This window comes from Nerophis lumbriciformis, linkage group LG29, assembly GCF_033978685.3.
Source record: "Nerophis lumbriciformis linkage group LG29, RoL_Nlum_v2.1, whole genome shotgun sequence".
Lineage (NCBI taxonomy): Eukaryota > Metazoa > Chordata > Actinopteri > Syngnathiformes > Syngnathidae > Nerophis > Nerophis lumbriciformis.
Genome location: NC_084576.2, coordinates 23,076,636 through 23,094,311, shown reverse-complemented (window position 1 = coordinate 23,094,311; position 17,676 = coordinate 23,076,636). Strand labels below are relative to the sequence as shown.

The window sequence follows — 17,676 nt, the reverse complement described above, 5'->3', positions numbered from 1 at the left end:
TTTCTGGGATATCCTGATGTCATTTGTCAGCGTTATTTTAGGTTTGACTTGCACTTGCTAGGTAATGACCTGGAACCGCACACCACGGGAAGGTTCCAGTTGCCCCCGAGTTGTGCGGTCGCAGGGCCTGTTGTGATGCTCGCTTGTCCAGTAAAGTAGTCTCTGTTCTGACGATCATCACTGGCGTCATCCTTGATCCTTCACACACATCCACACCACCCTTCGGCCCGGGAGAAACAAAAACTGAGCTGTTTGGCCACAATACCCAGCAAAATGTTTGGAGGGAAAAAGGTGAGGCCTTTAATCCCAGGAACACCACTCCTACCGTCAAGCATGGTGGTGGTAGTGTTATGCTCTGGGCCTGTTTTGCTGCCAATGGAACTGGTGCTTTACAGAGAGTAAATGGGACAATGAAAAATAATTCTTCAGGCCAAGCTAAAATCATCAGCCCGGAGGTTGGGTCTTAGGCGCAGTTGGGTGTTCCAACAGGACAATGACCCCAAACACACGTCAAAAGTGGTAAAGGAATGGCTAAATCAGGCTAGAATTAAGGTTTTAGAATATCCTTCCCAAAGTCCTGACTTAAATGTGTGGACAATGCTGAAGAAACAACTCCATGTAAGAAAACCAACAAATTTAGCTAAACTGCACCAATTTTGTCAAGAGGAGTGGTCAAAAATTCAAGCAGAAGCTTGTGGATGGCTACCAAAAGCGCCGTATTGCAGTGAAACTTGCCAAGGGACATGTAAGCAAATATTAACATTGCTGTATGTATACTTTTGACCCAGCACATTTGCTCACATTTTCAGTAGACACATAATAAATTCATAAAAGAACCAAACTTCATGAATGTTTTTTGTGACCAACAAGTATGTGCTCCAATCACTCTATCACAAAAAATAAGAGTTGTAGAAATGATTGGAAACTCAAGACAGCCATGACATTATGTTCTTTACAAGTGTATGTAAACTTTTGACCACGACTGCATATTATGCTTATTTCTAGAAATATTACATTAAACACATGAAGGTACAGTACATGTTGTGGTAATGGTGAGAGCGCTTGGCGTCACAGGTTTGATCCCGGCTGTTATAAACTCTCAAATATGTGAGTATTACATCTTGTTTACATGCAATTGACCGGGCGTTGTGTATTTATTTATTGTGTTCGTGGATTCATTTGGCACCAGTTGGAGGAATGAGGAAGTAAAAACTCAGGCAGGCATGAACATAATGACTGGTTGACACAGCTGTCACGCTGATTTGGGACATTCCACTTCTGGTTCCTGTAATGCAAGTTGTTTCACTTTCTGTTTATGTTGTTTTTTTTTGGTTTTTTTTGTTTCCTGTTATTGTCATTTCTTTCATCTATCAATCAAACTTTATTTATACAGTCATTTTAATTTATATGTATATATATATATATATATATATATATATATATATATATATATATATATATGTATATATATATATATATATATATATATATATATATATATATATATATATATATGTACATGTGTGGATGTATATGTATATATAGATGTAAATATATATACATATATATATGTACATTATATATACATACATATATACACACACATGTATATATATATATATATATATATATATATATATATATATGTACATTATATATACATACATATATACACACACATGTATATATATATATATGTACATGTGTGGATGTATATGTATATATAGATGTAAATATATATACATATATATGTACATTATATATACATACATATATACACACACATGTATATATATATATATATATATATGTATATATATACAAATATATGTATATACATATATACTCATATATGTATATACATATAGACACATATGTATATACATAAGTACACATATATATGTATATATATGTATTTATAAAATTGTAAATATAAATTTTTTAACTATTTCCTCATTTCTCGACGGATTCGAGAAATATACATACATACATACTGTATATATAAACGTATATATATATATATATATATATATATATATATATATATGTATGTATGTATGTATGTATGTATATATATATATATATATATATATATATATATATATATATGTATGTATATATATATACATACATATATGTATGTGTGGGAAAAAAATCACAAGACTACTTCATCTCTACAGGCCTGTTTCATGAGGGGTTCCCTCAATCATCAGGAGATTTTTTATTTTTTTTCCCCCCCACACATACATATATTGCGCTCTACTACGGTATCGAGCACTATTTTTTGGATAAACTTATTAAGACATATATATATATATATATATATATATATATATATATATATATATATATATATATATATATATATATATATATGTATATTTCTCGAATCCGTCGAGAAATGAGGAAATAGTAACAATTTTTCTCAAAGAATAAGTGTTCCCGAAAAACGGGAATAATGGGAAAACCAGGAATTGTTCTTATTCTAAAAAAATTATACCTTGAATGTCCTGACTAAGAGAAGCGCTGTGATGGTAGAAAGGTTAAAATTGGATGAAAAATGTGGCAGAAGTAGTCAAAAGAAGAAAGGGCAAAAACAGTGGTATTTAAAAGCGGGAATTCCTGGTAATCAGGGACATTTTTTAACCCGAAAATGTCCAGGGTGAGGGGCGTGTGTAGATGGTTGAACGATTCAAGTCGGGTGAGAAATGTGGGCGTGTTGCGAGTTTGAAAATTGTCCATTTCATTTGAAATTTCCCCGGAAAACCTGGAATTCCTGGTAATCTGAGGTATTTGGAAATTTTCGAAATATAGTTGCCCTTGTGTCCTGATTGAGCTGAACATTTTAACACTTGAACGCTTCCGATCAGACGGAAACTAGGGAATAGAAAGCCCTTAAAAAAAGGGTGGAAAAAGACGAATAACTAGGATTTACAATTCCTGTAGGAATTGCGTGACTGCCCTATGTGCGCAAGCCGCCCAACCGCCAATACGCCTGAGTGGAACTGAAATGCTTGAATGTCCAGGGTGAGTGGAGTGGGTGGATGTTGGAACGGTTCAAATCGGTTAAGAAATGTGGGACATGGAGAGGATTGTATATTCCCCCTTTTTTTTTAAGGCGGGGGAATTCCTGGTAATCAGGGAGTTTCTGAGACCGGGTCAACATGCTGGCTTGAATGTCCAGGGCTAAGGGAGTATTTTGATGGAACGGTTCAAATTGGATGAGAAATGAGGGATATGCAGTAGATTGTATGTTTCCCATTCATTGTCAATGGGGAGAAATTCCTGGAAATTCCGGGAAAATAGGGAATTTTGAAAAAAAGGGAAACGTGTTTTGCCTTCAAGATCTCGGAAGAGTAGAGTGTGTGTGGGTGGTTGAAAGGACGGAATCGGGTATAAAGTGGCGCAAAATTTTGGTCATTGTAAGAGAATTTCCTGGAAATTTAGGAATTTCGGTAAAACTGGGTTTAAAAAAAAAAAATATTGATACGAGCAGAATGGTCGTAGATGATATGAATGGGTCGGAGTTGGAATTCTTCGAATCGGTTGCAAAACGTTGACGTAGTAACAGTTTGAATTGAGAATGGGTATTTCGGAATTCCTGGAATTTCGGGAAAATCAGGAATTTTGTACGAAAAAAAAAAAAATACAAACCCTAACTAAGAGGAATGTTTTCATGGTGGAATGGTTGGAACTTTCCAGTAAGAGGTGAAAAGTCTGGTGATTCCTGGAATTTTTTTTCACTTGTAAAAAGGGCAGTTTGATCGTCCAGGTGAGTGAAAGGGGTTGAAAGTGAAAACCGGGAATTCTGGGTAATCCGGGATATTGTTGAACAATCTTTTCGCCAATGTGGCAATCACACAATAAAATGAGTGCTGTCAAATGATTGAACATTTGATCCAGATTAATCACTATGGGGGATTCATTCTGGTTAATCTGGATTAAATAGCATTAATTTCAACCCATATTGATATGTACGGAGCCCCAAAAGGGACATGGGGGAAATTAAAAAAAAAAGATATATATATATTTTTTTATTTATTTTTTAGACATGTATCTCGTGCGCACGAGAAACATTTTATAAAGTTATAAAAAAAAATTAAACTTTTTTTTTTTTTTTTAGACATGTATAATTTAGACATGAAATAGTTTCTCTTGCGCACGAGATACATGTCTAAAAAATAAAAAATTTTTTTTATAAAATTATTATTATTTTTTTTATAGCTTTATAAAAAGTTTGTCATGCGCACGAGAGATACATGTCTGAAAAAAATAAAAATAAAAATAAAAAATGTTTTTCCCGCATGTCCCTTTAGGGGCTCCGTAGATATGCATGAGCAAAGAGACTCAAGAAAGAAAGGAATATTTATGCAAAGATTGTGTTTATTTATAAAAAAAAACATCAGTTTTTTGTAAAAAACTAAACACATTTTTTTTTTAATCACATTATTGTGCATAAACATTTGTTTACAAATTTTTTTTTTTAAATGTCCATTTACATGTCGTGACCTGAAAAATGAACCAAATATAAGTGATATTGTTATTATAAGTGTTAACGCAGACGGACTATTTTAGCGGCACATTGATAGCGGGGAGCTAATGCTAGCTATTGTTGACACACGGCTGCTTCCGCTTGGTTGAATTGTGATGATTTACGATTAAGATAGGGCTGGGTGATAAAACGATATCAATGCATCTCGTAATTGATATCAATGAAAAAAACGCGTTTGAGAAAACTTTCGGTATTTTTTGGAAGAAACCGGAAGTTGCGAAGCCAGATTGGTTACATTTGTACGGAGCCCCTAAAGGGACATGGGGGAATTTTTTTTAAATAATTTTTTTAAATTTTTTTTTAGACATGTATCTGGTGGGCGCGAGAAACTTTTTAAAGTTATAAAAAAAAAAAAAAAAAAAAATTAAAAAAAAAAAATTTTAATTTTTTTTTTAAGACATGTATCACGTGCGCACGACAAACTGTCTCATGCGCACGAGATACATGTGTAAAAAAAAAAAAAAAAAAAAATTATACATTTTGTTTTTGTACCGCACGAGAAACTTTTTATAAAGTTACAAAAAAAAAATTTAATTTTTTTTTACACATGTATCTCGTGCGCACGAGATACATGTGTAAAAAAAAATTAAATTTATTTTTATATATTATTATTTTTTTTTTGTAACTTTATAAAAAGTTTCTTGTGCGCACGAGAAACTATCTCGTGCGGTACAAAAAAAATTTTTAATTTTTTTTTCTTCTTTTTTTTACACATGTATCTCGTGCGCACGAGAAACTTTTTAAAGTTATAAAAAAAATAAAAAATGTTTATTTTTATTTTTATTTTATTTTTTTAGACATGTATCTCGTGTGCACGAGAAACTGTCGCGTACGCACAAGATACATGTGGGGAAAAAAATTATAATTTTTATTTTTTTTTGTAACTTTATAAAATGTTTCTTGTCCGCACGAGAAACTATCTCATGTGCACAAGATAGTTTCAAAAAAAAAAAAAAAAATAAAATTATAATTTTTTTTTACACATGTATCTCGTGCGCACGAGATACATGTGTAAAAAAAAAAAAAAAAAAATTATTATTATTTTTTTTTTGTAACTTTATAAAAAGTTTCTTGTGCGCACGAGAAACTATCTCGTGCGGTACAAAAAAAATGTTTAATTTTTTTTTTCTTTTTTACACATGTATCTCGTGCGCACGAGAAACTTTTTAAAGTTATAAACAAAATAAAAAATGTTTATTTTTATTTTAATTTTATTTTTTTAGACATGTATCTCGTGTGCACGAGAAACTGTCGCGTGCGCACAAGATACATGTGGGAAAAAAAATTATAATTGTTTTTTTTTTTGTAACTTTATAAAATGTTTCTTGTCCGCACGAGAAACTATCTCATGTGCACGAGATAGTTTCAAAAAAAAAAAAAAAAAAAAAAATTATAATTTTTTTTACACATGTATCTCGTGCGCACGAGATACATGTGTAAAAAAAAAAAAAAATATTATTATTTTTTTTTTGTAACTTTATAAAAAGTTTCTTGTGCGCACGAGAAACTATCTCTTGCGGTACCAAAAAATGTTTTTCTTTTTTTTTCTTCTTTTTTTTACACATGTATCTCGTGCGCACGAGAAACTTTTTAAAGTTATAAAAAAAATAAAAAATGTTTATTTTTATTTTTATTTTATTTTTTTAGACATGTATCTCGTGTGCACGAGAAACTGTCGCGTGCGCACAAGATACATGTGGGGAAAAAAATTATAATTGTTTTTTTTTTTGTAACTTTATAAAATGTTTCTTGTCCGCACGAGAAATTATCTCATGTGCACAAGATAGTTTCAAAAAAAACAAAAAAAAAAATTAGAATTTTTTTTTTTACACATGTATCTCGTGCGCACGAGACAGTTTCTCGTGTGCACGAGATACATGTCTAAAAAAATTAAATAAAATTAACATTTTTTTTTTTTGTACCGCACGAGAAACTTTCTCGTGTGCACGAGATAGTTTCTCGTGCGCACAAGAAACTTTTTATAAAGTTACAAAAAAAAAAAAAAAAAAAAATTATTTTTTTTTACGCATGTATCTCGTGCACACGAGACAGTTTCTCGTGTGCAAGAGATACAGGTCTAAAAAATAAATAAATACATTTATTTTTTTATAACTTTAAAAAGTTTCTAGAGATAGTTTCTCGTGCGCACAAGAAACTTTTTATAAAGTAAAAAAAAAAAAAAAATTATAATTTTTTTTTACACATGTATCTCGTGCGTACGAGACAGTTTCTCGTGCGCACGAGATACATGTCTAAAAAAATTAAATAATTTTTTTATAACTGTAAAAAGTTTCTCGTGCGCACGAGATACGTGTAAAAAAAATAAAAAAATTTTTTTTTACACACGAGATAATTTCTCGTGCGCACAAGAAACTTTTTATAAAGTAAAAAAAATATATATATATTTTTTTTACACATGTATCTCGTGCGCACGAGATACATGTCTAAAAAAAAAATAATTAAGAAAAAAAAACATTTATTTTTTTTATAACTTTAAAAAGTTTGTCGTGCGCACGAGATACATGTCTAAAAAAATTTTTTTTTTAAAAATAAACATTTTTTATTTTTTTTATAACTTAAAAGTTTCTCGTGCGCACGAGATACATGTTTAAAAAACAAACAAAAAAAAAATATTTTTTTTACATATGTATCTCGTGCGCACGAGACAGTTTCTCGTGTGCACGAGATACATGTCTAAAAAAAACAAACAAATAAAAATATTTTTTTAAATTTTTTTTATAACATTAAAAAGTATCTCGTGCGCACGAGACAGTTTTTTTTTTACATATGTATCTCGTGCGCACGAGACAGTTTCTCGTGTGCACGAGATACATGTCTAAAAAAATAAAATACAAATAAAAATACATTTTTTTATTTTATTTATAACTTTAAAAAGTATCTCGTGCGCACGAAATACGTGTAAAAAAAAAAAAAAAAAATTTAATTTTTTTTTTTGTACCGCAAGAGAAACTTTCTCATGCGCATGAGATAGTTTCTCGTGCGCACAAGAAACTTTTTATAAAGTTACAAAAACAAACAAAAAAAAATTATATATATTTTTTTACACATGTATCTCGTGCGCATGAGACAGTTTCTCGTGCGCACGAGATACATGTCTAAAAAAAAAAATATATATATATATATATTTTTTTATCATAACTCTAAAAAGTTTCTTGTGCGCACGAAATACACGTGTAAAAAAAAAAAAAAAAAAATTTTTTTTTTTTTTTTTTTGTACCGCACGAGAAAAATTCCCCCATGTCCCTTTAGGGGCTCCGTACATTTGATACATTTTTCTCCTATTTTTTGTTTTCCGTAGGTCAGAAAAAATATCGCTATTTATCAATACGGAGCGATATAAGACCTTGATACAGTTGTCAGCCAGTCTTCAGCAGCGAGGCGCACGGTCATGGGGGTCGGCCTCGCGGCCAAACAGACTCTTGAGGAAGACCAGCTGCAGGTAACCCGAGGCCACCACCAGGAGGCTGAGCGCCGCCGACCACCAGGTGACGTAGCGGGCGTTGGACATCAGCAGGTAGTAGTCGGCGCTCTTCCTCATGCGGCCGAAGTTGTAGTAGCGGAACATGTGGAAGACGTGGTTCTCCACCCTGTGGGCGGAGTCCTAAAACGAGAGCCAATTAGACTCCGCCCCCTTTTTCTGCCGGTGTCTGGGTGTGGCGTTAGAACCTGGATGATGCTCAGCGTGTCGTTCAGCTGCTCGGACGCGTCGTCTTTCTTCACGTCGCCGTCCGCGCGGTGCTCGTCGTAGTAAACGCCGAAGCTGAGGAACACCTGCATCGTTCCCAAGCGGTTGTGGAAGTTGCTGAAACACATCTGGTAGAAACCTGCGGTGTAGAAAACGAATGAGTCACGTCCGACTCGCAAGTGTGATTCACCCCGATCATTTTCAAAAAAACGATTTTAAAAAGAAAATATACAAAACCGCCAAACCAGTGAAGTTATCACAAAACTTTGTGTTGCCACGAGTTCCCGGCGAGAGGACAAAAGCTGTCTTTGATCTTACCAAGCAAAAGGCTTGTAAAACTCCACTGTGTAGGATGGGAAGCGACATGAAGGTGTCGGTTTCTTTGATGTATTGTAATCCACAGGAAGGTTTTGTCTTGACCCGAGATCTACAAAGCGGAGAGGAAGCAGGGCCTGACCCCACCTCCAGGCACCTTTACTTTGAACTGTTTTGTGACCAAAGGCAGCGGCTGTTTACGACCCCCTTCCTTTAGAACAGTGGTTCTTAACCTGGGTTCGATCGAATCCTAGGGGTTCGGCGAGTCGGTCTCAGGGGTTCGGCGAAACTACTCGTCGTGTAAATAAAAACTTCTCCCTATCATGTGTGATGGACACCCCCAAACAATGGTCCCTTTAATTTTCCATCTGATTTGCAGGTGTGTAAATGTTAGAATAATTATGTATAAGTTATCACACAACTCTTATGATTAAAGGCCGTTGCTATAGTTATTATCAATTGTGCTGAAGTTGTACTTTTCTATCTGTGCAAAAGGCACAACTTGTAATCTTGCTTTGCGAGTTGTCTCGTGTCAGCAGTTTGTTTCCAGACCCTGCCTGCTGACAGCCAAGGACGGACATCGAGTACCTCAACGCAGATAAAACAGAGACAGTGCAAAATTCCATTTTGAATAATCATGTATTGTGTCTACTGGGGGCTGCCTGCAGCCTCAGTGATGTTAACTAGGGACCTCCCGAATAAATAGAGGAGCACGTGGGATTGTACCTTAGAGCGTAGGGTGAGACTGTAACTGAGTGTACAGCCCAATACGTCTCTCCTCATGAGTAAAATTCAACTCTGTTTCTGCTTGATTCCTTTCTTCTTGTCTTGTGTAATAGATAGTTCGGGGTTTGAACCTGACAGTAATTTGTTGTGAGTTCATGCACTGTGTTGGTTTTGTTCTTGGAACAAGGTGATGTTCATGCACGGTTCTTGAATTTAAAAAATATATATATAATAATATTTTTCACTAAAGAAGGGTTCGGTGTATGCGCATATGAAACTGGTGGGGTTCGGTACCTCCAACAAGGTTAAGAACCACTGCTTTAGAAACAGCTGTTGCCATGTAATCAGGGAAAGTCCAAATAAAAGAGGCGTACAATCTTTTGTCAGAGCGTAGTGGGAGACTGTACAAGAGTACAGCCCAGACGTTTCTCCTCAATTGAGCCAAATTTAATTATGTCTCTGTTTAATTCCTTGCTTCTTGTCTTGTTTAATAAATGTCATCAGTGTTTGAACCTGACAAAGTTGGCTCGTTGTATAATTTCGCGCTGTTCTAACAGCGTTATTTACCGGTGTGTGTGTGTGTCAAGATATACGCTATCACGCGATTGACTCTCACGGGCAATACCAAAATCTTGTTGCGGGGGCAAAAAAAGCCACCTACCAGTCTCCTTGGCGTCAAATTCCACCTGACCAGTGGCGTCGTCCACGCCGGAGAGCAGCAGGCCACTCGGGGCGTTGACGGTGACGGACAGGTGTCTGTCATGGCCGACACCCGTCACCCACTGCACCTGCGCGCAGGTAGAGTGGACGCTATGATCTCACACGTGAGTCTCCCGTATGAGGGGCCGTTAGGGACATTATTCAGAATTACCTCTTACATACACTACTGAAATGCTCTCACATAAACAAATGAAATCTTTTTCTCTCACACACCCTACTGAAACACTCTTATACACACTACTGAAATGCTCTTACATACACTACTGAAACACTCTTATACACACTACTGAAACACTCTTATACACACTACTGAAACACTCTTATAAACACTACTGAAATGCTCTTACATATACTACTGAAATGCTCTCATATAAACAACTGGAATGTTTTTCTCTCACACACCCTACTGAAACACTCTTATACACACGACTGAAATGCTCTTACATACACTACTGAAACACTCTTATACACACTACTGAAACACTCTTACATACACTACTGAAACACTCTTACATACACTACTGAAACACTCTTACATACACTACTGAAACACTCTTACACACACTACTGAAACACTCTTATAAACACTACTGAAACACTCTTACCCACACTACTGAAACACTCTTATAAACACTACTGAAACATTCTTATACACACTACTGAAACACTCTTATAAACACCACTGAAACACTCTTATACACACTACTGAAACACTCTTATAAACACTACTGAAACACTCTTATACACACTACTGAAACACTCGTACATACACTACTGAAACACTCTTATACACACTACTGAAACACTCTTATAAACACTACTGAAACACTCTTATACGCACTACTGAAACACTCATACACACTACTGAAACACTCTTATAAACACTACTGAAATGCTCTTACATACACTACTGAAACACTCTTACATACACTACTGTTTCAGTAGTGTCTGTAAGAGCATTTCAGTAGTGTGTATTAGAGTGTTTCAGTAGGGTGTGTGAGAGAAAAACATTTCAGTTGTTTATGTGAGAGCATTTCAGTAGTGTATGTAAGAGCATTTTAGTAGTGTGTATAACAGCATTTCAGTAGAGAAAAAGATTTCAGTTGTTTATGTGAGAGCATTTCAGTAGTGTATGTATGAGGTAATTCTGAATAATGTCCCTAACGGCCCCTCATACTCCCGCAGCTCGACCCTGGAACAGACTATTTCTTCCCCAGGAAGTATTGAAACAGGCTCACCATGAAGCTGAGGTAGAACTTCTCTCCCGTGTGAGCAAAGTGCCAGAAACATTCCATGCCGGCGGCGGACAGAACCACGGAGAAGTCGTACTGGTCGGCGCCCCAGAACAGCTCCTGGTCCGTCATGTTGGCGTGGGGGGCCGTCAGGGGCCCGCCGTGACAAGGGGTCCAGAACGCCAGAACGAGGACCGCGCAGAAGGTTTGCTGCTTCATGTCTGATCTCCACTGGTCCAATGATTAACTGCAAGACTGGGAACACTTTTGTAGCCACACAGCTGGAGCAAACACTGATAGGAACACACCATGTCTGCTGCATCATTAATACTTACAAAAGAAAGAAGAGAAGCGGACTTTAACCTTGTAGATTGTTATAGTAAAATAGGTCCAGCTTTAGCAGTGTGCCGTGTTTTTACCCAGTTTCCCCTGCGGAGGTACAGCGTGGGGGAGGTGTATATTGTAGCGCCCCGGAAGAGTTAGTGCTGCAAGGGATTCTGGGTATTTGTTCTGTTGTGTTTATGTTGTGTTACGGTGCGGATGTTCTCCCGAAATGTGTTTGTCATTCTTGTTTGGTGTGGGTTCACAGTGTGGCGCATATTTGTAACAGTGTTAAAGTTGTTTACACGGCCACCCTCAGTGTGACCTGTATGGCTGTTGACCAAGTATGCATGGCATTCGCTTGTGTGTTCGGAAAGCCGTAGATATTATGTGACTGGGCCGGCACACAAAGGCAGTGCCTTTAAGGTTTATTGGCGCTCCGTACTTCTCCCTACGTCCGTGTACACAGCGGCGTTTTAAAAAGTCATAAATTTCACTTTTTTAGCTGATACCGATAATTATGAAACCGATACTGATTATTTCCGATATTACATTTTAAAGCATTTATTATTTATCCCTATATGTGACTTATCACAGTTAAATTGGCGTCAAAGCATTTAAGTCCCAGCATCAAGGGTTGGAATTGGGGGTTAAATCACCAAAAATGATTCCCGGGCGCGGCCACCGCTGCTGCTCACTGCTCCTCTCACCTCCCAGGGGGTGATCAAGGGTGATGGGTCAAATGCAGAGAATAATTTCGCCAAACCTCGTGTGTGTGTGACAATCATTGGTACTTAACTTACTTAAAACTAATTTGTAGATATGAAAAATCAGTTTTTAGGCCATCTGGGTGCTAGAAAGTCAACGTGACATTTTATGGTCCCCAAAATGTGACATTTTTCCCAGCCCCCCACCCGCCCTCGGGTGTAACAAAGTATAAGAAAGGAGTATTTGAGCATTCTTGTACATTTAATGTACAAATAAAATCCATATTCCCAATGATAAGTATTGTAGTAGCACACATATGACAGTACTGCAATACTCCTATAAATACATAAATATCCCAAACTTGCTTCAGTCGCTGGTCACATGACCTCCAAAAGATGCCAATTTTATTCACACTCACAGGTGTAAAAAAGGGTGTGTCATGGGAAAGGGGCGTGTCTTGGCGTCACTAGAAAGGGGCGTGTCTTGGACACAAAATATGGGCATGTCTTGACAAAGGGGCGTGTCTTGGAAATGGGGCGTATCATTGGAAGGGGTGTGTCTTGGACACGAGATATGGGCGTATCACTGGAGAGGGGCGTGTCTTTGCAATGGGGCAAAAGGGTGTGTCACTGGAAAGGGTCATGTTTTGGCAAAAGGGTGTGTCACTAGAAAAGGGTGTGTCTTGGACACGAGATATGGGCGTGTCTTTGCAATGGGGCGTGTCTTGGCAAAAGGGTGTATCACTGGAAAGGGGAGTCTTAACAATGGGGCATATCATTGGAAAGGGGCGTGTCTTGGCATAGGGTGTGTCACTGGAAAGGGGTATGTCTTGGCAATAGAGTGTGTCACTGGAGAGGGGTGTGTCACTAGAAAGGGGCGAGTCTTGGACACGAAATATGGGCATGTCTTGACAAAGGGGCGTGTCTTGTAAATGGGGCGTATCACTGGAAAAGGGTGTGTCTTCTCAATGGGGTGTATCACTGGAAGGGGTGTGTCAAGGGAAAGGGGTGTGTCTTGGACACGAGATATGGGCGTATCACTGGAGAGAGGCGTGTCTTTGCAATGGGGAGTGTCTTGGCAAAAGGGTGTATCACTGGAAAGGGGCTTGTCTTGGCCATGGGGCACATCACTGGAAAGGGGCGTGTCTTGGCATAGGGTGTGTCACTGGAAAGGGGTGTGTCTTGGAAATGGGGCACATCACTGAAAAGGGGCGTGTCTGGGCAATGGAGTGTGTCACTGGAGAGGGGTGTGTCACTAGAAAGGGGAGAGTCTTGGACACGAAATATGGGCATGTCTTGACAAAGGGGCGTTTCTTGGAAATGGGGCGTATCACTGGAAAAGGGTGTGTCTTCTCAATGGGGTGTATCACTGGAAGGGGTGTGTCAAGGGAAAGGGGTGTGTCTTGGACACGAGATATGGGCGTATCACTGGAGAGGGGCATGTCTTGGCAATGGGGCGTGTCTTGGCAAAAGGGTGTGGTCACTGGAAAGGGGCATGTCTTGGCAAAAGGGTGTGTCACTAGAAAAGGGTGTGTCTTGGACACGAGATATGGGCGTGTCTTTGCAATGGGGCATGTCTTGGCAAAAGGGTGTATCACTGGAAATGGGCGTGTCTTGGCATAGGGGTGTGTCACTGGAAAGGGGTGTGTCTTGGCAATGGGGCGTATCACTGAAAAGGGGCGTGTGTTTGCAATGGGGCGTGTCTTGGCAAAAGGGTGTATCACTGGAAATGGGCGTGTCTTGGTATAGTGGTGTGTCACTGGAAAGGGGTGTTTTTTTGGCAATGGGGCGTGTTTTATCAATGGGGTGTATCCCTAGAAAGGAGAGGGCGTGTCTTTGCAATGGGGCGTGTCTTGGCAAAAGGGTGTATCACTGGAAAGGGGAGTGTCTTAACAATGGGGCATATCATTGGAAAGGGGCGTGTCTTGGCAATGGGGCATATCACTGGAAAGGGGCGTGTCTTGGCATAGGGGTGTGTCACTGGAAAGGGTGTGTCTTGCTAATGGGGCGTGTCTTGGCAAAAGGGTGTATCACTGGAAAGGGGAGTGTCTTAACAATGGGGCATATCATTGGAAAGGGGAGTGTCTTAACAATGGGGCATATCATTGGAAAGGGGCGTGTCTTGGCAATGGGGCATATCACTGGAAAGGGGCGTGTCTTGGCATAGGGGTGTGTCACTGGAAAGGGTGTGTCTTGCTAATGGGGCGTGTTTTGTCAATGGGGTGTATCCCTAAAAAGGGGTGTGTCACTAGAAAGGGGTGTGTCTTGACAAAGGGACGTACCACTGGAGAAGGGCGTGTCTTTGCAATGGGGCGTGTGGATTTTGATACTTGGCGCCATCTTGGAAGGATGCTAACATCTCTTATATTAGCATGCTAACGTTTTATGCTAGCTGTTCAGCTATTTTTGTTTGTTTGCATCCAAAAATAGCGCATTATATCTTGGAAGAAGTAGGTCCTATGTCATCATGCTACTGTTAGCATGTTGTCACTGGAAAGGGGTGTGTCTTCTCATTGGGGGTGTATCACTGGAAAGGGGCGTGGCTTGGCATAGGGGTGTGTCACTAGAAAGGGGTGTGTCTTGACAATGGGGGGTATCACTAGAGAGGGGTGTGTCACTAGAAAGGGGTGTGTCTTGGCAATTGGGCAGTTTGCTACACAGGGACGTGTGACTAGAAAGGGGTGTGTTTTGGACATTAGATATGGGCGTGTCTTCACAAAGGGGCATATTACTAGACGGAGGGCGTGTCTTTGTAATAGGGCGTGTCTGGGAAATGGGGCGTGTCACTGGAAAGGGGTGTGTCTTGGCCACTAGATATGGGCGTGTCTTGACAATGGGGCGTGTCACTGGAGGGTGGCGTGTCTTTGCAATGGGGCGTGTCACTAGAAAGGGCCGTGTCTTGGGCGTTAGATATGGGCGTGTCTTGACAATAGGGCGTGTCACTGGAGATGGGCGTGTCACTAGAAAGGGGTGTGTCTTGGCCACCAGATATGGGCGTGTCAGTGGAGTGGGGCGTGTCACTAGAGAGGGGCGTGTCTTGACTAAGGGGCATATCGCTAGAGGGGGGCGTGTCTGGGCAAAGGGGTGAGTCACTGGAGATGGACGTGTCACTACAAAGGTGTGCATTACTGGAAAGGGGCGTGTCTTGACAATGGGGCGTGTCACTACAAAGGTGTGTATCACTGGAAAGGGGCGTGTCACTGGAAAAGTATGTATCACTGGAAAGGGGCGTGTCTTGACAATGGGGCGTGTCACTACAAAGGTGTGTATCACTGGAAAGGGGCGTGTCACTGGAAAAGTATGTATCACTGGAAAGGGGCGTGTCTTGACAATGGGGCGTCTCACTACAAAGGCGTGTATCACTGGAAAGGGGCGTGTTACAGGAAAGGTATGTAATACTGGAAAGGGGCGTGTCTTGACAATGGGGCGGCTCACTACAAAGGTGTGTATCACTGGAAAGGGGCGTGTCTTGACAATGGGGTGTGTCACTACAAAAGTGTGTATCACTGGAATGGGGCGTGTCTTGACAATGGGGTGTGTCACTGGAAAGGGGCGTGTCTTGACAATGGGGTGTGTCACTACAAAGGTGTGCATCACTGGAAAGGGGTGTGTCTTGACAATGGGGTGTGTCACTGGAAAGGGGCGTGTCTTGACAATGGGGCGTGTCACTACAAAGGTGTGTCTCACTGGAAAGGGGCGTGTCTTGACAATGGGGCGTGTCACTACAAAGGTGTGTATCACTGGAAAGGGGTGTGTCTTGACAATGGGGCGTGTCACTGGAGAGGGGCGTGTCTTGGCGATGAGGCGTGTCACTACAAAGGTGTGTATCACTGGAAAGGGGCGTGTCACTGGAATGGTGTGTATCACTGGAAAGGGGTGTGTCTTGACAATGAGGCGTGTCACTGGAGAGGGGCGTGTCTTGGCGATGAGGTGTGTCACTGGAAAGGTGTGTATCACTGAAATGGGGTGTGTCACTACAAAGGTGTGTATCACTAGAAAGGGGCGTGTCTTGACAATGGGGCGTGTCACTACAATGGGGAGTATTACTGGAAAGGGGCGTGTCTTCACAATGGGGTGTGTCACTGGAAAGGGGCGTGTCTTGACAATGGGGTGTGTCACTGGAAAGGGGCGTATCTTGGCGATGAGGCGCACCAGTAGCGCCATCATGAGCGTGCACGTGGTGGTGGAGTTCAAGTGCGGTTGAGGGTGCAGAGCGCAGGTCATGTGACTCATCATCACGCGCTCCATTCAGACAGATTTGGGGGCGTGTCACAGAGGCGAGCGCCAACCGAGGCGAGTTGTCCGATGATGACATCATAGCGCTATCGTCGTCGAAGCTACGTGTCCGCGCTCGTGCGCCGAGTGTGCGCACGTTGGACGGCGACGGCGGCGCCCGCTCCTCGGAGTCCAGCGTGTGCCAGCGAGCCAGGCGGGGGGCGTGGCTTCTGCCGCCCGCCTGGTCCTTGGCGACTGTCCTGACCCGGGCAGCCGGGCGAGAAGGACTGCAGGAGTTTCTCTTCGCCTTCTCAATCCTGAAAGGAAAAAAGGTGCGTCAGCTCACATGGCGGCAAAGTGGGCGTGGCCAGCAAAGTGGGCGTGGCGGCGACCTGCTGGCGGCGTGCTTGGGTCCAGACAGGAGGTCGTTGGTCCTGAGGCGCTGCACGAAGGAGTGTGCTACAGGGAGGCAACCGCAAGGTTTCATTTGCAAAAAAGGTTTCAGCATTCGAGGTTTCACGCCATTACCCAGAGTGCCTTTGGGCACGGAGAGCAGCTTGATGGGCTCGTCGTCGGGGGAGAGTCCGGATGCTTTCTGCAGCGCTCGCAGGATCTCAGAGTTCTTCAGGAGGCAAGGAGGACAATTTGAGTCACTCGTGAAAAATATCATGGATTGTTTGAGAGCTTTAGCACTCTAGCTGGACATAAACATGCTAACACCGTCGCTATGCTAACACCTTCTCAAAAAGGTCGTCAAAAGTTTATTTTCATTCATGGAAGTTGAAGAATTTAACATCTTAGTTGCTCACACAGGAACAGGCTCGTTTAGATCGGGGAACGTTGTTTTTTTTTCAAGCAAAAGGCTTGAAAAACTCCACTGTGTAGGATGGGAAGCGACATGAAGGTGTGGGTTTCTTTGATGTATTGTAATCCACAGGAAGATTTTGTCTTGCCCCGAGATCTACAAAGCGGAGAGGAAGCAGGGCCTGACCCCCCTCCAGGCGACCTTTTCTTTGAACTGTTTTGTGACCAAAGGCAGCGGCTGTTTACGACCCCCATCCCTTAGAAACAGCTGTTGCCATGTAATCAGAAGTATGCTATTGTCTCTTACTAATATTTTATGCTAGCTTTGTCGGTCATTTTGTATGTTTATACCGGGAAAAAAAAGATTTTGACACTTGG

At 40.5% G+C, this 17,676-nt stretch overlaps 2 protein-coding genes across 3 annotated transcripts in view; both read right to left on the bottom strand.

Moving 5' to 3' along the window:
* Positions 1-7,796: 7,796 nt before the first annotated feature.
* Positions 7,797-12,380, bottom strand: tmed6 (transmembrane p24 trafficking protein 6). The gene is made up of 4 exons (XM_061924336.1): positions 11,258-12,380; positions 9,961-10,087; positions 8,240-8,397; positions 7,797-8,174 (listed from the first exon to the last, which is right to left on the bottom strand). The coding sequence occupies exons 1-4, from the start codon at positions 11,468-11,470 to the stop codon at positions 7,941-7,943; spliced, it is 732 nt and encodes a 243-aa protein (XP_061780320.1). The 5' UTR covers positions 11,471-12,380; the 3' UTR covers positions 7,797-7,940.
* A 142-nt stretch (positions 12,381-12,522) lies between these two features.
* The window catches only part of ankrd27 (ankyrin repeat domain 27 (VPS9 domain)), a 60,424-nt gene continuing 55,270 nt past the window's right edge, over positions 12,523-17,676 (bottom strand). For both annotated transcript variants that reach the window (XM_061924726.2, XM_061924727.2), the window contains exons 25-27: positions 17,023-17,116; positions 16,887-16,953; positions 12,523-16,811 (exon numbers count right to left, since the gene is read on the bottom strand). In XM_061924726.2, the coding sequence (XP_061780710.1) occupies positions 15,011-16,811; positions 16,887-16,953; positions 17,023-17,116 (1,962 nt within the window). In that variant the 3' untranslated portion in view covers positions 12,523-15,010. The remainder of the gene's footprint in view (positions 16,812-16,886; positions 16,954-17,022; positions 17,117-17,676) is intronic.

What these genes read in the sequence shown, in the direction of transcription:
- tmed6 (XM_061924336.1), bottom strand. Translation starts at nt 11,470, where the DNA reads ATGAAGCAGCAAACCTTCTGCGCGGTCCTCGTTCTGGCGTTCTGGACC. An exon ending in AGTTCTACCTCAGCTTCATG is followed by an intron (nt 10,088 to 11,257) that starts GTGAGCCTGTTT and finishes ACCTGCGCGCAG; the next exon opens with GTGCAGTGGGTGACGGGTGT. An exon ending in ACACGCTGAGCATCATCCAG is followed by an intron (nt 8,175 to 8,239) that starts GTTCTAACGCCA and finishes CTCTCGTTTTAG; the next exon opens with GACTCCGCCCACAGGGTGGA.